Source organism: Eulemur rufifrons, chromosome 1 (genome assembly GCF_041146395.1).
Source record: "Eulemur rufifrons isolate Redbay chromosome 1, OSU_ERuf_1, whole genome shotgun sequence".
Classification (NCBI taxonomy): Eukaryota; Metazoa; Chordata; class Mammalia; order Primates; family Lemuridae; genus Eulemur; species Eulemur rufifrons.
In genome coordinates, this window is record NC_090983.1 from 52,389,669 (window position 1) to 52,411,703 (window position 22,035).

General features: G+C 35.8%; 1 protein-coding gene across 3 annotated transcripts in view; it reads left to right on the plus strand.

Annotated features, from left to right (window-relative positions):
* Positions 1–22,035, plus strand: part of CHN1 (chimerin 1) — a 181,525-nt gene that overhangs the window by 49,341 nt on the left and 110,149 nt on the right. For 2 of the 3 annotated variants that reach the window (XM_069470656.1, XM_069470663.1), the window contains exon 4: positions 7,343–7,402. In XM_069470656.1, coding sequence (XP_069326757.1) covers positions 7,343–7,402 — 60 coding nt within the window. The remainder of the gene's footprint in view (positions 1–7,342; positions 7,403–22,035) is intronic. The other variant, XM_069470649.1, reaches the window with a different exon arrangement.

Below are 22,035 nucleotides of genomic sequence, written 5' to 3' on the forward strand. Positions count from 1 at the left end.
GCTCTCTTAATAGAATGAGTAAAAAGAGACAAAAAATAATTTTAAATCTTTTAAGATAATTTTCCTCAAAATATAAAAGAGTGATATTTAATTTCTGTATTGCTCTTTAAATTTTATATTGGAGTAAATAATTCTCCAACAAAGTCTAGGTGTTTAGTCCTTTATTTTCCCTTCCTTGTTTCCTAGAGAGTATTATTTCATCAAATAAAGGACTTTTCAGATTTTTTTAAGAATAGAAAGAGGGTTAATATAATTGAAGTAATTTTTAAAAATATATGAATGCCCTATTACAGAAACAGTACTGTAAGTTTTTGTTTGTTGTCTATAGAGTCGAATAAGTCACCTAAGAAACCTGTACTTTAAATATAGATTATTAATATCTTTTAAATGTTGAGAATTATTCTAAATTTTGATGTTCATAAGTTGCTGAAATTTGCTGACTAAAGGAGCAGCAATTCAAATTCTCTTTGGTTTTATGTTCCCAGAACAACAGTTTTATTTTAATAGGTTGTTACTTTGGGCTAATTATTAATATAATAGTAAAATATGAACAGTCTCTAAAAATATTGCCACAGATGCTTCCCACCCCCCACCCCACTGGTGCCCTTTTCTCTGCCTCGGGAGTATAGTTCTAAAAATGTGTAAAAATTACTAATGTTCTTTACCTCTTAAAGATTTTGTCTCATAATCTCATTGACTGGAAGCCTATTTAAAATTCTTCTCTGCATTTTCTGGTTTTCAGTTTTTCTTTGTTCCCTTTGGTCTGACTTGCGCCCTGCACATTTTTGATGTAAGAACATTTATGAAGCCTTAGATTGTTACTGGGTTTATGGCAATTTGTTTTCTCTCTGAAGAATGTTGATTTGTAAATGTAGTATATGCAGTTGTTAGTTTTTGTTAACTTCATGTCTTGCAGAAGCTACCGTTTGTCTTTAAAATGGCGTATTTCTTTCTTTTTTTGTTGTTTTAATTCTCTTACTGAGTTTTATAGTTTCTCTTAATGATTTCAATGTCTGAACTCCCTACCATCATGTTAATAGTATTATAGAAACATGGAGGGAACTATTCAAAGAGATTTTATATCTTCGCACTATCAAATGAAAAAAATTGTGATTCAAGGAAATTTTATAATTAAATGGTGTTAAAGCCAAGTGGAAAGGTCCTTTTCCTGTTTTGGTCATATGAAATTTTCTTATAAAATCATGATATCAATCTAAGATTTGAATACGTGCAAATTTTAACCAATGAGAAAACAAAAATTGTATTCTAACCGTGAATTGTTATTATCATATAGATTTTGTTTGTTTGGGATATTTTTTGAGATAGAGTATTGCTCTGTCACCCCAGGTATAATGTGGTGCCGTCATCATAGCCCACTGCCACCTCAAACTCCTGGGCTCAAGCTATCCTCCTGCCTCAGCCTCTCAAGTAGCTAGGGCTAAAGGCATGCACCATGACACCCAGCTAATTTTTTTCCTGTTTTTAATAGAGACAGGGTCTCGCTCTTGCTTAGGCTGGTCTCGAACTCCTGAGCTCAAGCCATCCTCCTGCCTCAGCCTCCCAGAGTGCTAGGATTACAAGTATGAGCCACTGCGCCCAGCCCAATCATATAGACTGTTAAATGTGTTTGTCAAAATTCTGACTTAGAAAAAATTGTGATAAGGTTGAATCTTTTTATTTGTTTCGTCTTTGCCACTCTCAATTTTATAGTTTTTACAGCTAGCTATAAATAATCTCCAGTAAGGTATTTATTAATAGCACCTTGAGGAATTCATCTGTTCAGTAGTCTTTTTTTCGTCAGAAAAAATTTAAAGACTGACAAGCCTGCTATACCTTTATCTCATCACTGAAGATTGGAATTTTAAATAACTGAGGTAATAGGCCTTGTCCAGTACCCTTAATATTAATACTTGAGCCATGATGAATTTTTAATTCTTAGGCCAGACCTACATATGCATATTTTATTTAATATATATATATAGGTCTGGTTTAAAGTTAGCAACTGACAGTAAATTCTACTGACAGTTTTTGGGACTAACAAACTATAATGCTTCAGCATCTTGTCTGTAATACGACATAAATTTAGTTATTAAAAAAATTTCAAAATGGTAATAAAATCAAAATGGATTGAGATTGTAAAAATAATCAGTTATGTCAGTCCATGTAAGGAGGTACACACAGAATGAAACTTTCAAGAAGTCCTAATTGTTTATTTTTATTCTGTATTAGATCTATTAATATAAAACTTAAAGGAGACAATTTAATGTCAAAAGTTGCAACATGTTTGGGGTTTTTTCTGTCTTTGGTATGGTGGGGTCTGAACAGCTTTTCACAGTTTGATCCTGTAAGAAATCTATTTTACCTGTGCCCCTGTTGTGCTTTCCACTTCTGTTTCAATTGATCTTGTAAAAACATAATTCTGACACCTTACAAATACAAACTAGTAGGGAAATAGAATTAGCAAAAAGTCCAAGTTGTGGACTAAAAACAAACACAGTTTTATTGCATTTTGATACGTATTGTTTGAATTAAACAAGACTTACATGTAATAAATGAGGCAAGCAAGCCAGGTAGGGACTGTGAGAAAGTAGATCGTGAATACCCTGTCTGTAGAGAGGAGCTCAGAATTAGCCCCCTTTTATTGTTGTCATGGAAGATTCTGTGTCTGGTATTGTCAGTTTCTCTTGAGTTTTCAAGAGAAACTGGAATTCTCTTTTGCTTTTGTTAAAATTTAATCTCTTAATTTTTAAATGTTAAAATACAGTCAAATTTAAAAGATAGAAAACAAACACATGTGAGTCAGTTTGTACTTCAAGATACCAATTTGTGATTTCTGAACTTGATTAACAATATATTATCTCTACGAACTGAGAATTTCATTAATGAGTATATAAGCATTGACACTCCTAAGGTGATTGAAAATATGTTAAGTACTTTGATCATATATCCTCTCATCTTGAATTTAGCTATTAATTTTTGGTAAATCATTTAATCATCATGCCTGTTTAAGTGCAGCTGAGTTCCAATTCAGATTATCAAAAATTTCAAACTGAGGAGTAGCCTGAATTAATTAGATCTCATTACTGAATACAAGGTCTATCCAGAACGTATATCCAGCCGTTGTTAATATAACAAGAATGGTTTGCACAACATCAGTGTGACCTGGCAGCCAATGACAGTGGAATGGAATGTGTGTGCATGAGCAATGAACAGCTTCACCATACTAGTCAGTGGGCACTAGACGCCATTGAGTGAGCCTGCGTACAGTGAGGCCGTCACATTCAAGATGATTGAGCAAGTAGAGCAACAAATCTACGTCAAATTTTGTGTTAAGCTTGAACATTCGGATGATTCAGAAGGCTTTTGGGGAGGATGCAGTGAGTGCAGCGCAAATAAAAATGTGGCACTGACGCTTTAAAGATGGTTGAGAATCTGATGACAGTGATCCATGTTCTAGAAGGAGGCCTGCAATAAGCAGAACGCCTGAGAAGGTTCAATGTGTATAGGTTAGATTAAGAAATCCTGGGAGAACTGTGTGAGGTCCCAAGGTGTCTATCTGGAAGGGGACTGAAGCATCGTTGTCCTATGTACAGTGTTTCTTGTATTTTGTAACTTCTTCAATAAATGTCTCTATTTTTCATATTACATGGGTGGATACTTTCTGGACAGATGTGGTATAATTTTTTTTTCTTTATCATTTTTTTTGAGATGGGATCTTGCTTTGTTGCCCAGGCTGGAGTGCAGTGGCACTTATGTAGCTCACTGTAACCTCAACCTCCCAGGCTCAAGCAATCTTCTTACTTCAGTCTCCTCAGTATCTAGGATTACAGGTGTGCGTCACCATGCCTGGCTAATTTTTAAAAAATTTTTTGCGGAGATGGTGTCTCACTGTGTTGCCCAGGCTAGTCTCAAACTCCTGGCTTCAAGTGATCCTCCCACCTGGGCCTCCCAAAGTGCTGGGATTACAGGCATGAGTCACTGTGTCTGGTCACTATGTATAATTTATTAACGATCCTTTTGCTAGGTGTTCCATGAATCCAAATTTGTTATATTTGGTTATAAAATATCCAGAGAGTCCCCCCTTTATGTATTATTTATTCAAAATAAATCTTCAAGATAGACTAACCACTGGTAGCCAATCCGGAGGCATTTGTCTAAAATCTCCTCTATATGAAACAGAACTATACCCTTTGAGGCTATTAGAAGGACTGAAAAAAAATTGAAAAGTAAATATCCTTATGTGATTTAATGTTAAAGAAAAAACACTATACCATTTGAAACTCTGATGAAAACAAAAGGTGAAACCTGGATCAATTTTCATGTGATGATATTTTCACCCCTTTTTTCATACTGGCATATCTTAATCATTGCTTATTAAATAGGTAAGTGCTTACTAATGATAAGCAGATACAGTATTTGTGCTTTGAATCAAAATCAACATTTTCATTTCTCTAATAACTTTTAATGATGTTCTTGACTGTCATTCAGTTCTCAAAATTGTGTTTTCAAGGTGACAGTACTTTCCAGAGCATTTTCTTGATAAAGGAAAACAGCTAATCTTTTGAGAATTACTGATCAAAGTAGAAATGTGAACTGAATTTTCCCCTTATAGTTACCAATATGGAGGAATAGGCCTGAAGAATCCTCCTTTCTTAAAATCATGTTTTGGCTGCTTTTAAGGAGGATGGCAGTTTGCAGGTATCTTTGGGTGATATACATGCATGCTCACTATCAGGGCCAGATTTGATTTCAGTGCTCTTTCTTGCCTTCTCTGTCTCAGAATTAATTCCCTTCACATCATCTCTTTAACCTATAAAACTATATCCACAGTAATTTTTTTTTTTTTTTTTTGAGACAGAATCTTGCACTCTTGCTCGGGTTAGAGTGCAGTGGCATCATCATAGCTCACTGTAACCTCAAACTCCTGGGCTCAAGTGATCCTCCTGCCTCAGCCTCCCGAGTAGCTGGGACTACAGGTGCATGCCAAGATGCCCAGCTAATTTTTCTATTTTTAGTCAAGACAGGGTCTTGTTCTTGCTCAGGCTGGTTTTTAACTCCTGAGCTCAAGCAGTCATCCCACCTTGGCCTCCCAGAGTGTTAGGATTACAGGTCTCAGCCAGCCTGCCCGGCCCACAGGAATATTTTTGATAAGCTAATTCTTACAATGAAATATGGGTATCTAAAATTACTTTTCTTTTTCTCCAGAGACAGGGTCTCACACTGTCACCCAGGCTGCAGTGCAGTGGCATGATCGTAGCAAACTGTAACCTCAAACTCGTGGGCTCAAGTGATCTTCCTGCCTCCACTTTCCGAGTAGTTAGGACCACAGGCACACACCACCACGCCTGGCTAATTGTTTTTATTTTTTGTAGAGACAAGGTCTCACTGTGTTGCCCAGGCTGGTCTGGAACTCCTAGGCTCAAGTGATCCTCCCACCTTAACCTCCCGGAGTGCTGGGATTATAGGCATGGGCCACCGCACTCAGCCTAAAACTATTTTAATGTATTACCTCTCTTAGGGATTTTTGCAACCAGGAGAAAAAGGCAAAGGGACGGTAGATTTCCATCAGTTAGAATTTCAGACATTACTGAGGAAGTGCCTTGCTTTTTGATTTTTAAATAATAAAGCCGTATCTTCTCAGTTGCTTTTAAATTATAGCATTATCCAGATGTTCTATCTTAGTGATAAACTCAAGATGCATTCTGGTAATCAAATATTATAAAAATTTTACATATTAATATCGGTCACCTACATATAATAATAGGTAATCTTTATGGAGCATTTATTATGTGCCAACGACTGCTTTATGTCTTTTATATATAGTAAATTATTTAATCCTTATTCTATGAAGTAGAAATTGTTATTACCCCTATTTTACAAAGACAGAAAACTAAGGCACAGAATGTGGTGTTAGTGACAGAGCCCCAGTATTCAAACTCCAGGTAGTTTGCTTCAAGAGGTCAAATTCTTAACCACAATGCTATATCCCCTTTGCATAGAAATACAGAATAGTGATGTGTGTGTTCTCAGTGTGTGTGTATAGTGTATGTATATACACACATATATATAGCCTAAATTACATGTGTGTATGTGTAGTCTAATAGTACATATCTATATTCCCATGATCTATATGAATAAATATGGTCAGAGGTAGAGTCTTTATAATGATATCCAGTTGAAATCGGAGTCATTCATTATCTGACAGTCCCAGATGCCTGGATAGTTTGATGTTATGCTGACAAAATGTCCAAGTATTTAACTACAGTATTAACTTAAATTCAATTATATGTGATTATATATGTAGAAATAGAAAAAAAAAACTCTCCAAGAGATAAACTTAGACATACACTTTCTCTAACAGCCACAATCCTGTTTATTCTTTTTTCATTTTAAATGAAAAAGCCTGAAGTGAGACTAGGAGGAGGTCTTGGTATCAGTATAATTTTCACTGATTGATTTTCAGATACCTTAAAAATTATTCACTTTTTGGCAAAGTATTTCAGTATCTGAATTCCTTTTTTTGCAGCATTTGTCCTAGTTGAATAAGTGGTGGTAACTTTGGTCAGAAATTTTGTTTTTAGGGGAAGATTATCTTTGAAGATAGATGTCTGCAGTATAAATAGAGGAGAAAAACAGTGTATCTGTTACTTCCAGCCTGTAAATACTGATTTCAGTATCAAGAATGACACCTAATAATGTGCTTTAAAATATATATAGGCTCGGTGCTGTGGCTCACACTTGTAATCCTAGCACTTTCAGAGGCTGAGGTAGAAGGATCACTTGAAGCCAGGAGTTGGCGACCAATCTGAGCAACATAGTGAGACCCCCATCTGCACTAAAAATACAAAACTTAGCTGGCCACGATGGCATGCACCTATAGTCCCAGCTGCTGGGGAGTTAGAGGCAGAAGGATCACTTGAGCACACGAATTTGAAGTTGCAGTGAGCTATGATCAGGCCACTATACTCTAACCTGGACAACAGAGGAAAACCCTGTCTGAAAAATAAAATAAAATCTACATAAGCCTTATTGGTTTATATCAGCAATATGGGGAAAATAAATGACCAGATTACGAAGAACAAAGCCAAATGTCGAGCATTGACTTGTTATAAGGTAAAAAGATACTTGTGTGGACTATGATTTTTCTGTTTGTGCTTGCTCCTGGGTTTTCACTAAATTTAGTTTACTGTCTTTGTTTTGTTCATAACAAATTTTAATTTAATGACAAATAAGATTATACCAGTTTTCCTGTGAACATAAACAGCAGCCAGCTTGTTATTACTACTGTATTTATAAGTTCTGTATAAGGGAAACTGACACCTTTTGTTTCTGCCTCTCACAGTATATCAGCTGCAGCAGGAAGCCCCTCATCCTCGAAGGATTACCTGTACTTGCGAGGTGGGTGCAATGAAACTGTTACAACAAAATGCCTCTCAATCTTCTGTTTCCCAGACTTTGAGCTTCCTCAGTGGTTTAGTTGTTTGTGGCATTAACCATTTACGCTAATTGACATCATAAAATTGCAACCTGAATGTGCTTTTCTTAACATTCTTTCACTTGTGGTAACTGCCACTTTTTAAAGGAGTGTTTAGAACACAGTTTAGAATATTACAATATAGTTTTTTGGTTAATTCGTATGTTGTTTTCCTTTTTGGTTAGTTCATATGTTGTTTTTTCATTTTTTTATGTTTTCTTTATTTTTTTAAAACAAAGTTGGAAGGCATCATTGTAGGATTATTGAATTATTTTTTCCATTGAGGGAAAGATTTAAATCATGATTTTAAAAAATGAACAAAAGACATGTATAGTTCACCAAAAAAAAGATATGATAATGTATGTAAAGATGTTGAAATTCATTGATAATAGGGGAAATGCCAATTTAAATACAGAGACCATTATCACTTTGTGGATTGGCAAATGTTCAAAAGCTTAGAATATACTTAGTTGGCAAGCCTGTGAGGAAACAGGCACTCTTATGCACTGCTGATGGGAATGTAAAATAGTACAACTCTATGAGAATTTTGTAATATCTAACAAAACTATACTTGCACCTACCCTTTGACTTACCAGTTAAATTCTAGGGATTTACCCTGATGAATTGTCTGTACAAATATGGAATAACTTAGCATTTTTCATTATAGGATTATTAGTAATAGCAGAATATTGGAAAAAACCTAAATGTCCATAGGAGACTGATTGAATAGAATATCAGGCCGGGCGCGGTGGCTCACGCCTGTAATCCTAGCACTCTGGGAGGCCGAGGTGGGCGGATCGTTTGAGCTCAGGAGTTCGAGACCAGCCTGAGCAAGAGCGAGACCCCATCTCTACTAAAAATAGAAAGAAATTATATGGACAGCTAAAAAATATATATAGAAAAAATTAGCCGGGCATGGTGGTGCATGCCTGTAGTCCCAGCTACTCGGGAGGCTGAGGCAGGAGGATTGCTTGAGCTCAGGAGTTTGAGGTTGCTGTGAGCTAGGCTGATGCCACGGCACTCACTCTAGCCTGGGCAACAGAGTGAGACTCTGTCTCAAAAAAAAAAAAAAAAAAAAAAATATCATACTAAAAAAGTATAAGAAAGATTTCTATGAGCTGATAGGGAAAGATTTCCAGATACAAAATGTATATACATATAGTAAGTAGATCCCTTTTTCATAAGAATGGAAAAAATTTTTATATAGTTTATTTTTGCAAAAGAGAAACGTAGGAAGGATTAAACCAGAGACCAGTAAGATAATTAGCATAAGGAGTGGGTGAGGAGCACTGTGGAGGGGGATAGGGATGGGAGTGAGACTTCTGTGAGAATATGTTTTTATGTAGTTGTGATTTTTGAACTATTTAAATTTTTCACATATTGAAACAACAAAATTAAAAAATGATATAAAAGCAAACCCTAAAATTGAATACAAATAGAAACAAATGAACCTGACACATTCATAGTATAATCACCAAAAAATTAAGTAGCTTAAAAAAAATTGACACATAATAATTATACATATTTATAGGGTACGGAGCAGTGATATTTTGATACATGTATACAATGTGTAATGATCAAATCAGAGTAATTAGCATATCCAGCACCTCAAACATTTATCATTTCTTTATGTTGGGAACATTCAAAATCCTGTCTTCTAGCTATTTAAAAATACACAATAAATTATTGTTAATTTTAGTAACCCCATAGTGCTGTAGAACACTAGGAATTATTTCTTATATCTAGGATAATTTTGTAGCTGTTAACCAACCTCTCTCTGTGCTCCCCTCCCAACCTCTAGTTACCACTATTCTACTTTCTGCTTCTATGAAACCAATTTTTTTTAGCTTCCACATATGAATGAGAACATGCAATATTCATCTTTCTGTGCCTAGCTTCTTTCACTTAACATAATGTCTTTCAGACTCATCCATGTTGCCACGAATGACAGGATTTCATTCTTTTTTAATGGCTGAATGGTATTCTGTTGTGCGTATATCCTACATTTTCTTTATCCATTTATCTGTTGACGGATACTTAGGTTGATTCCATACCTTGGCTATTGTGAATAATGCTGCAATAAAAATGGGAGTGCAGACATCTCTCCAACACACTGATTTCCTTTTGATATATCCCCAGTAGTGGGATTGCTATATCATATGGTAGTTCTATTTTTAGATACTATTTTCCATAATGGCTATACTAATTTGCATTCCCACCAACAGTGTATAAGAGTTTCCTTTTCTCTGCATCCTTGCCAGCATTTGTTATTTTTTTGTCCTTTGGTAGTAGCCATTCTAACTAGGGTGAAATGATACTTCATTGTGATTTTGATTTGCATATCCCTGATGATTAGTGATGTTGAGCTTTTTTTCATGTACTCTTCGGCCTAAGTAGCTTTTAAACATATTATTCTGACCGTACAGACTTAGAAGGGCATTATCTAGGGACCAAAAAATGCAAAACGATCTTCAACTGTACCTAGTGGATTTGTTGTTGGTAGCAGTACTTGTATAGTAATCCTGAAATCATTTTGTTTATAAGATAGGATAGAGCAAATGTGGAATATATTGGATTGGGGGGAACCAGGGATCTTAGGAAATTTAAGTAAAGAATGGGGCAAAATTGGGAAGTATACTTTGTTATTAATTTTGAATTGGAGGTGTTAATGTGAATTCATAGATTTTGGAAAATGTTTTTTTCTATCTCAGTCCATGGGCTTAGCAGCAATAGTGCCCCACTAAGAATGAGTATGCCCAGTGCCTAGATTTTGTTTTCCAAACACTGTTTCCTACTAAAAGGAGCTAGTGCTCCTTAGAGAAATTCCTGATTTCAAAATGTAGGGCAGAGAGGTCCTGGAACATCTTGTTGTGTCAGAAAGTGAGGAAATGCTCAAGAACTGATAGGAACACATCAAAAAGACACAGGAGCCCACTTGAAGGGTTCCCACAGGCAAAATTTGGGACAATTTAACATCAAAAATAATAGTAACAGATTATAACACATTGGATAAAAGAAAATCAATAAGTGCATAATGATACTTTAAAACAAAAAATGCACCCCAATACAAAAAGATGAAAGGGGAAGTGTGAAGTTGTTCTTTACAGAAGACTGACAGTTAAAATGTAGAAAGAATGATAAAATTATAAAATCACTAATTTACACTAATAATTGACTCAGGCAAAGATCATCATTGCATGTTAAAACCATTGCATGAAAGGCTATAGGTGAACAGGATATTTTCATGGTGTCAAGGTATCACCCTACCAATTATTTATTAATTGCAAAGAGAAAAATACACCTTTATAATGGAGAGATCTGGCAGTTACTCCCTCAACCAAGGGATCAACTTTAGTATTACCTGTAAGAGGACAAACTGACATGTGCCTCCCGAAGTGATACAGTAGGACATAAAATATCACCTGTATGGTATTTCTGCCAAAAATGTTTAACTTAGATCTAATTATAGGATATGAGTCAGACAAACCCAGAATGTGTACATTCTATAAGACATCTGCCCCAGGTTTGTAAATAATGTCATTGTCATAATAGACAAAAACAGTAGCGGGACCATACACGATTAGAGAAGACTAAAGAGACATGGTAATCATATTCATCATGTGCACCTTCATTGTGTCCTGAAGTTATATATACATTTTAAAGCTATAAATTTTAGGTACAGTTGGAGAAATTTGAGGAAGGACTATATATGATTCATAAATAACATGGAATCACAGTAACTTTCTTAGATAATATATTATTTAAAAGAATTGCTTCTCCATTGATTAAAAAATGTTGAAATGGATTTTGTCATTATGACATCTGTTTTAAAAAACACTGTAGCTTTGAAAGTATATCGTTAATTACAGAGAGAACCAGTTTACAAAATTAGGCAGGAATTTCATCAGATTATCTTTGGAGTGTCCATTTGCAGTTTAGATACATGTAAATGTCCAGCCTGCATGTCTGTAGGCACAGAATGAGTATGCAGTACTTGATGATTACACGTTATTGCTACTATGCCATGATCAAGGATGACTAAGTAATTTACATGTAGTGGCAATTTTTAAAATGTTATTTAATAAAATTTTCCATTTTCTTCCATGTTCTGTCCAGACATAACTTTTTAAACTTTTAACTCAAGATATATTGGCAGTAGTTCTGTGGAAAATCCTGAAGCATTTATTAGTAAAACAGTTATCTTTATTTAGAAATAGCTATGCCATGCCTTTCTCAAAAGAATTTGAGACCACACAAATGAAGACCTAATAAAAGGAGTGAAAAATGTTGAGGGAATAAAAACAACAAAATGCCAGTTGATTGCAGTGCTGCTTGAGAATCAGTGTAATTGTGTGAAGTGTTTCATAGTAATAAAGTATAACTCTTAAGGAAGAGAAAGGTCAATATGATCCAGTTTTTCCCTGAATTAAAGTCTTTTTAAAAAATTCATTTGGCATAACATTAAGGAACAACAAATCAGTGAAGCTAATTTTTAAAGGGCTAAGCTGATGTGGTCCAACATTACAGCCTTTTGGTAATCCACCTTGATTCAAAGACAAAACACAGAATACAGTACTGGAGGAGTGGATGACAGAGTCTCTAAAAATAGTTCCTTTTGATTTACTTTTGCTATGTGACTGACTGAATACTGTCATCCCCTGAGGAAATAGACCATTCATATTCTGTTCTGTTGGTTAAAGGCAGGCCTATAAGCATTGGGAAACCAGAAAAGCAAATTGTACAATTGATATATTCTTTCTTAAATTGAGCAATTCATCATTTTCACTCTGGTTAAGTATTCTTTCACAAAAAATTAGTAATAATGTTCTAATGGCAAATTGGTGGCAAGGAATGCTATTCAGTGTGCAAAAGAATTTACTGTGGTCTGGTTCTCCTTGTATGTTGTGCTATTCTCACGTGTTCAAAATTTACACTCTATAGTTACTTATTTTTAACTGTTTAATGAAGGTTAAATATGTGTGCATTAATTAAATATGTATCTTTATTTTGGAAATTAGTGGTGATAACTTGTTTCTATATTTGACCAATATTTATGTTACTCAAGTCTTCCTGTTTTCCTCAGGTGATAATTAAAGGACAGTTAGTAAATACGAATAAATGGTCTTCTTTTATGGAAATGATGTTCATAATCATCATTATAATGATTAGGTTTATAAATAGAGACATTGAATTCATTTATAAGCCATTATTGCTAATGGTTTGCTTATTCTATCAAGTTAAATTTCTATATAACAATTAAATAACTTGGATATTCATTTGAAATGAAAGTAAAGGATTAGGTAGAGTGGGATGGAGCTAACCTAAAAATACTTATTGGAGGAAGAGTTCAGTGTTAGTCTTGATTAAATGGCAAGTGTTTGGTTTGGAAGAACTGAAACTTACTGGAATGGTGAACACTAAGGATAGAGAGTAACTGAAGTACCAGGTGATATTCAACCTCAGATATTTAACTGAGGAATTGGATTGGGGCTGCTGCATATGTTTTTTCTTCACTGAAATGTGAAGAGAGAAAGAAAAATTAATACAATTGATAAGTTAATAGTTCTTTTAAGTAGTAGTTATTAATTATCTATTGATGCTAATTATAATTTTAAAAATGGATCCAATGACTTTGTCTTTCCCTACTACAGAAATTTCCCTTCTAGTCACAGGAAAGGGAGAACTGACCCTATTTGTTTGCATGTGCACATTTCCGTGCCTTTTTCTTCTAATCATGGCATCGTATCACAGATTGTAAATTCAGGGACTAAGGAATTATGCCAGGCCCAAAGGGGAAATATATTTCGTGACTAGCCATGCAAGTGACCTTTCTCTTGTGATCTACCCTTAATTCTGCTAATAAACTCCATGTCTTGCTCTTAGCTGAATTTCTGTTGGCATTCTTGAGACCAAGATTTATAGCACCCTATTTTAAAATTTGAATTATCAACTATTAAAACAATCATAAATTATTAGGGGTTGAACTCTGACACAAAATATCTAATAGTAAGAAATAATTGACAGAAAATCAAATTGTAACGAATACTTTTTTCTAATTCCAGAAAGTCAGGCCAATTGCTTTCTTTTTCAGGGATAAAATCTATATATAATGACTACAATTTAAAAAAATCAAGAAATACAATATATACATATTATTAGAGATACAGTGACACATTCCAAAAGAACCAATTGCTTTTATGAATGCTAAAACATAAAAGATTTTTTATTAAAGGCTATTGCTAAGACAAATTTTGAAATTCAGATATGAATAATCCTTTTTATAGGGATAAGATGTCCAGGTCACAACTAATTATTTTAGGCATGCTTTAGAAACTAAGCTAATACTTAAAAGCTTGAAAGTCATTCTTAATAATAGTGTTACATGATAGATTTATTCTGTAAAATACAATTATAATAAAAATACATATAGAGATATCAAATGAGTTCCATATTTTTTGTTGACTGACACTAATATGACATAAATCAAACAAATTTGGTACTTTACCATCCTTAAACATGGAGCCTCAAATGGACATTTTTTTTTGCCCTGCCATCCAAACAGTGGTAATATAGTGATAAGTTGTAAATGCATAAAACCAAATCCCTATTCTCTGTGACACATTTTTAAAGTTAGTGTTGCAGGGAGCTGCATAATGTTTTTGAGTATAGGTTCTCGTTATTGTAATAATGGAGTTGTCTTTTTCTAAGCTAAATGGGTAAGGTAGACTGAGGCTGGAAAAAATGCACCGAAACACAAGTCAGTGCTGTTAGTGTAATGAGAAATGTAGAGAAAATTACACATTTTACATTGTATTCTAATTCTAGTCTCAATACTAGTTAGATGTATATTGAGTATGTATTTTGGTATCACATGTTTTAAAAATGTTTTTTTTTTCAGACCTAGTTACAGAAGTAGGAAATTGACAGTAATCATTTCTTTATTCACCTGCTCCCCCATGTGAATTATACTCAGCACCTAGGGATGCTGAGTGGTGTGTGATGGGCATAGTTAAATGCTTGTAGAGTGAAATGAGTACACGAATGAATGACATATCTTTGTATAATTTATTTTTCAACACAATGCTCTTAAAATATGGCTTACAAAAATGTGTGCATTAATATCTATTTTTCTTAGAGATGCTCTGATTCCTTCTGTGACATGTATATATTTATGCATTCAGTCAGCATTCTCTGAGGGGCATGCTCAGGATTCGAGTCAAAGCAAAATCCCTCTCTAAAGGAGCCTATAGCCTAGGTGGGAAGTGGAGCAGTAGATCAACCATTAGAGCAGAGTTGGTAGTAATTACCTTGGTACATACGTATGCAATTCCTGTGGCCAAGGGCAGAGTACTTGTGGGAGAGTGGTAAAGGATGAGACCAGAGCACTAAGTAGGCATCAGTAATAGAAGGTTCTGTGTGCTAAGCTTAGAGTTTGAACTTTATCCTGATAGCTATAGAAGTGGAAGTATTTCAAGCAGGAGAAAGACATCATTGGTTAGGCTTAGAAAGAGCATCTGGCTGCATTGTGGAAGATGGATGTACCAGGGAGAAGGATGGACATTTTAGAGACGAACAACAACAACAACAACTAGTTTAGAAGGCGATTGCAATAATCCTAATAAGTGAAAAGGGCCTGTAAGACCCTTATACACACACACACACACACACACACTCTCTCTCACACACACACTCACACACACATTTTCTTTATCCACTCCCTCATTAGTTGATGGCACTTAGTTTGATTCTCTAGCTTTGCATTTGTGAATTGTGCTGTGATAAACATTCAGGTGTAGGTGTCTTTGATATAATGACTTCTTTTCCTTGGGGTACATACCCAGCAGTGGGATTTCTGGATCAAATGGTAGGTCTCTTTATTTCTTTGAGAAATCTCCAGACTGTTTTTCATAGAGGTTGTACTGATTTACAGTCCAACCAACATATTTCTCCCATCTTGAAAAATTCTCTTGACTCTGCTTTCTCTATCTGCCCCGCCCAATTTCTGTGCTCCTCTTTATAGAAAACATTCGAAAGTGTTGTCTATGCTGCTCTCTCCAACCAGACTTTTACCCACTACCACTCCAGAAGAACTACGTTGGCAAGGTCACCAGTGACTTCCATGTACAAATCTAGTAGTTGGTTTTCTCTTGCTCATCCCAGCAGCAGCATCTGACACAGGTGCTGACTCTCTCCTCCATGGTACACTTTTCTCACTTTGTTTCCAGGATGCTACATTCTTTTGGTTTTTCTCCTGCCTCCACAGTCTCCTTCTGTGGTTCCTCTTCAACCTGATCTCTTGATTTTGGGTTGCTCCAGGGCAGAGTCCTCAATCCCCATTTCTTCTCTACCTACATTTACTCCCTTATGATTTTACCAGCTTCAGGTTTTAAATATAACTTATATTTCTAGTCCATCCTCTCAAATTCCACACTATATATAAAATCGCCTACTCTACATCTTCCTTCGGATGTCTAATAGAAATCTCAAATGTAAATAGCACATCCAAAACAGAACTGACCTTCACTTTCCTCCCCAAATCTCCTGTTACCACAGCCTTCCAGATCTCAGTTGATGGTATTTCCTTACTCCCAGTTGCCCAGATCAAAAATTATACATTATTTTTCACTTTTTTCAAAGGTAAATTATCCATCAAGAAATCATATGGCAGCTATCTTCAGAATATGTCCAGAATCCTACCATTTCTTACTGTCACCATTCAGGGCTGAAATGTGGAAACTCCGAGATACCCACAAAAATCCTTTGGAAACCTGGCTAGACTAAATTTGCCCAGCTTCTTTTAGATACTTATGTCCATGTGAAAATTTTTCTAGTGGAACAGAAGTTAACTTTAATGCTAGACCGATTAAAACTTTCTACCAACTTAAATTCCTCCATATTATTTCCCCTTCTGCTTAGATTCAGATAAAAACAAGATCTCCACAAGGAGGTGGTAGAGCTATAAGATGGAAGGTGTCTGTCTGGATGTAGGACAGTTATCTTGCCAACCTGAATACCTATGCAAGACTATTATATAGGCAAGAAATACACTTTTATTGTGTTTAGTTATTATATTTAAGTCAATTTGTCAGAGTAAATCATTCTATCCTGCCACGCAGCAATCCCTTGGTGGGCGTGCTCATGCTCCTTTCTCAAGCCCTCTCGCTGACTCCTCTTCCTAGAAAGTTCCCCTCTCTGATGGGGAACATATGGCTAACTCATTCATATCCTTCAAACTTTCCCTCCTCCATGAGGCCCGTCGTCACCACCTTATTTAAAATTATACAGAGCTGGGTGCGGTGGCTCATGCCTGTAATCCCAGTACTTTGGGATGCCAAGGTAGGAGGATCGTTTGAGCCCAGGAGTTCAAGACCAGCCTGGACAACATAATGAGATCCTGTTTCTACAAAAAATAATTTTAAAAAATTAGCTGGGTATGGTGGTACCTACTTGTAGTTCCAGCTACTCAGGAGGCAGGAGTCTCACTTGAGCCCAGGAATTTGAGGCTGCGGTGAGCTATGATCACACCACTGCACTTCAGCCTGGGCAACAGAATGAGACCATGTCTCTAAAAATAAATAAATACACAAACAAACAAACTTACTTTATTCCCTGCCCAGCACTCCCAATCCTTTCCTATTCTACTTTGTCTTGTCTTCATAACACTTTTCATTTTGTAACATACTATATAGTTTACTTATTTATTATATTTATTTATTGCTGTTTTTTCCTCCCAGAATGTAAGTTCCATGAAGGAAGGGAGCTTGGTCTGTTTTGTTTACCATTATTTCTAGGTACCTCGAACAGTGCTTGACACATAGTAGATACTTAATAAAGATTTGTTAAGTGAATGAGTGGGAGGTACAAAGTGCTTGCTTTATAATTACTCTGTTTTAGAGGACACATTCAGCTAGGTAGGAGCATTACAGTTTGCTACAGGAGTGGGAGGAAAGCACTCTAATTCAAATTGTGCTTTTACTGCTGATTGCTGCTATGTGCTGACACAACCTATAGCTCAACTTTTGGTTCCATAAAAGTAAAGATTACATGCTCATATATCTTACATGTAGTGATGATCTGTTATTTAGGACTTACAATATGCTTTGAGGTGGAAAGCATTGTTTTATGAATATTGAGTGGTGGTTTTGAATCATTAAAACCAACTCTATTTATTTTAAAGTCATCCTATCACTCAAAAGCCTGTTTTCACCATATTTTATTTTTGAAATGGCCTTTTAGTGCCATCTTTTGCACCTACTTAAAATTCAGTTGTAGCAATTTCCTGTAATTGTATGTTGCCTCAACATCCATTTAGAATATAAGTTGGACTTTCTTATACTATAAACAGAGCTTAGTCACCCTTGTCACAGTTTCCAGTTCTCTGCCTTGTGCAGCCTCCTCCTGATGACCACCTCCCTATGGGACAGCTAGATATAGCCTACTTGACTGACCCCTGAGCCCCATACCCTGCATGGACTGACCAGGTAGAGTGACCACCTCTCAGTTCACAGCATGGCTTCCTGGAGCTCACGCCTGCTTGCTATAAACCTGCCAGTTAGAACTCCCCAGGGGAAACGTGCTAGAGTAACTCCCTGGGACCCTAATGAAGGCTTTGGCCAACAGGTCCCTCCCTCTCTCTTCCTTGGCCTCTACTTCCTGGTTGAGTGTGCTTGTCCCAGGAGGTTTCCCCCCTCCTGTTGGCACTTTGAGGTGTGCTGTCCTCTTCTCTTTGGGATCTGTAAGTAATACATTGCTTGTGTTACTTCATGTGTTGTGTTATGCTGCCTTCCCTGTGTCTCAACTGACTGACACGTCCAAGCCTAACTCTTCTCCTGGTCAGGGCTCTCCCAGAGAGTGACTGTCTTGGTAGGAGAATGAACTGGACACAAACAAGTGCCACAAGGGTGCCTGCCGGTATAAACAAGCTTCCTGTGAGAGGGACATCTGGTCATGTATTAGACACTTAGATATTAGGTTGTCCACCAGAATAAAAAAGTATCCCATGAAAGACACTATAAACATCCACAACCACCTCCCCTGGAATCCCGTCAGGGTAGGGCTAGAATTTATAGCCACTCTCCATAGAGAGACCTCAAGACCAAATTAGAGGCCAGGCGCGGTGGCTCACGCCTGTAATCCTAGCACTCTGTGAGGCTGAGGCGGGAGGATCACTCAAAGTCAGGAGTTCAAGACCAGCCTGAGCAAGAGCGAGACCCCGTCTCTACTAAAAATAGAAAGAAATTATCTGGACAACTAAGAATATATATAGAAAAAATTAGCCAGGCATGGTGGCACATGCCTGTAGTCCCAGCTACTTGGGAGGCTGAAGCAGAAGGATTGCTTGAGCCAGAAGTCTGAGGTTGCTCTGAGCTAGACTGATGCCACAGCATTCTAGCCCAGACAACAGAGCAAGACTCTGTCAAAAAAAAAAAAAAAAAAAAAAAAGACCAAATTAGAAGGAAAAAAAATCATCAGTAATTCACAAACAATTGGGTAGTAAGGTATGCATTGGAGTCAAAATCTGCAATACCTTGATGTAGAGAAATTGTAAAATTGGAGATCACAACTATAATTCCAAAAGAACCCCTTTACCAGTTAATTATTAAATAAACAGATTGATAGTTTCTTTCCCTTAAATACTACTTCCTAGAGGTTACTTGAATCTGAATTGGGAAAATGATGAATACAAAGAAGTTTATTTTACAGAATTTATCCTTTTTCTATGCAGTCAACTGATTAAAAATCAAAACAAAAGCTAGAAAACTAATCTCAAGAAGCTGATTAACTGGTTTTCAGCACATTATTAAGTAGTATTTATATAGTGTTAAAAACCTGTAAATATTCTTTATTGAATTAGTAAAATTTGACAGTAGGTAGAGAGCTAACTTATTTGGCATGCTGCACGGAATGATTTTCTTGGGAATGTCTAAAACAATGGAAAGCAAGCTATAGTCCTAGTACTTATAACTAACTAGAATGCCATAGAATTGAGTAGGAAAGTTTATCTTACTATTAATAGAGGGTTAAAAGTTAAACAATCTGTGTAAATTTCATAAGATTTCTGATTCTCATTTTCCTCATCTTTTCCCTACAAGTCACCCCCAGCTCTATGTAGGTCTTTGATAAGTATTCCTCTATTTTGCTGGCACTCAGTTTTTTCTTGAAGTTTTTGTAGGTTTATCTTCATTGGCTTATGAAACATAGCTGTTATCGATATTGATATTTCCTATGGTGTAAACCATAATGAGAAAAACAAATAATTTAATAAATGCAGTGAAAATGTGTGCTTCAATGGAAGACTGTGCATGGTCTGCATATGGCTTACCTTCCAAGTTATCTGCTTCTAGTCTTTCATTGTCTTTGACCTATTTTACAACCCTATAACTGATAGATAACTGGTAATAATGCATCTGTAGACATGCAGATTTTGTCCTGTCCTGTAGAGGTTCAGTTATATCCCTTGCTCATGCAAATCATCTGTGGAAAAACTAGTTTTGCCTCTATTTGTATTTTCATTTCAAAATTTCCTGATTTATAAATGTAGTCTGTTCTTCAGATTATCTTTTGAACTGGTTATAACATCTGCCTGATGCCCTCATTGATTAATGATTAGAATAAAATCTTTAACATGTGTTTATATTTTTACTTGTATAAGAGTCATGATCTCATTTATTTATTTTTTGGTAAATTGTCTCTTAACAACAGTCAGAGCTCATACTTTGATTTTTTCATTTAAACATAAATTTATTTACCATAATATACTGATAAATAATTTATGAGAGTCTTGTAAGATTTGCCATTCAGATTCTAACTTTGATTTAAAATATGCTAGTAGTTTATATATAAAATTAATGTGACTGTTTTCCTAAGCCATGAGGCGGTGGCAGCAGCTTCTGCTTCTCTTCTCCTTACTTTAATGTAGGATATTAAAGTAGATCTAAAGCTAGAGTTGAATGAACTCACTGGCCTTTAATTCAGAATCTACCACTGTAGGAAGCAGATACCAAATATGTATTTTTCTTGTTTTCCTCCCTCTACCTCTCCAGACAACTGAGCCATTTTGAAAAACAATGCAGAACAAGATCTTGATGCTTGAAAGTATTTGTTTTTTGTGTACAGTCTTTATAAACATATTCTGTACACTATTACCTGAAAAAATAGCAATATTTGGCCAAGGTAATCATATTATTTCTTACAATTTCATGTATGTAACATGCCAACTTTTAAGCATCATATAGACTTCCAGACTAGGTTTAAAGTGCTAACTCGTCTGTGTGTATCATTTTTCACAGTGTAAATGAATAAAGTGGATAATGAATTCTTGTGGCTTCTGACCAGGCCACTACCACTGTAGGCAAGAGCAACATTAGACATTTTGGAAATTTTATAAATGTTCTAGTGGCATTACTCCCAGAAGTACTTGCTCTTTAAATGTAGAATAGTCTTTTTTTGTTTGGTTGGTTGGGGATTTTTTTTTTTTTTTTTGGATAACTATTTTGAACTATAGCGTTGGAACCGTTTCTTTACTGAAAGAAATAGAAGGCTGAACCTATGAAATTGCAGAGGAGGAGAAAAAGGAATTCACATTTATAATACTTTTATTGCTTATTTCTGCTGTTTTCAAATTTCCTGTGGAGGCCAAAATACTTATATATTAAACAATCTCTTCTTGTTTTCTGATATAAAAAATTAGACTTTAAAATGAAAGAGTATGGTTTGGTGAATTTGATTAAAATACTTTATGCATGAAGAAAATAGTTCATTGTTTATAAAACTATACAGTAAATGTTAATTTAATGAATTTCATTTATATTTTAAATATTAGGTTGGTGCAAAAATAATTGCGGTTTAGGGCCATGAATTTTAAATCATTATAACTAGGCTCAGACACATCTTTATTAATCAAAATAGGAACCATTACAATCGACACAGTTTTGCCAACGAGAAATAAGTTTGTTTATTCCTGTAGTATAAAAATCCATGCTTCAGGATTCCACGAACTCTTGGAAAGCATTTTCCTCTTCCTGCTGGTTGTGGAAGCGTTTTCTCTGCAAAAAGTTGTCCAGATGCTTGAAGAAGTGGTAGTCGGTTGGTGAGAGGTCAGGTGAATATGGCAGATGAGGCAAAACTTTGTAGCCCCGTTTGTTCATCTTTTGAACCATTGGTTGTGCAATGCGTGGTTGGGCCCTTTGTCGTGGAGAAGAATTGGGCCCTTTCTGTTGACCAATGCTGGCTGCAGGCATTGCAGTTTTCAATTTGCTGAGCATGCTTCTCAGATGCAATGGTTTCGCTGAGATTCAGAAAGCTGTAGTGGATCAGACCGGCAACAGACCACCAAACAGTGACCATGACCTTTTTTGGTGCAAGTTTGGCTTTGGGAAGTGCTTTGGAGCTTCTTGGTCCAACCACTGAACTGGTCGCTGCCAGTTGTTGTATAAAATCCACTTTGCGTTGCAGGTCACAATCCGATTGAGAAATGGGTTCTTATTGTTGCATGCAAGAAGAGACGACAACACTTCAAAATGACGATTTTTTTTTCCCCCGGTCAGTTCATGAGGCACCCA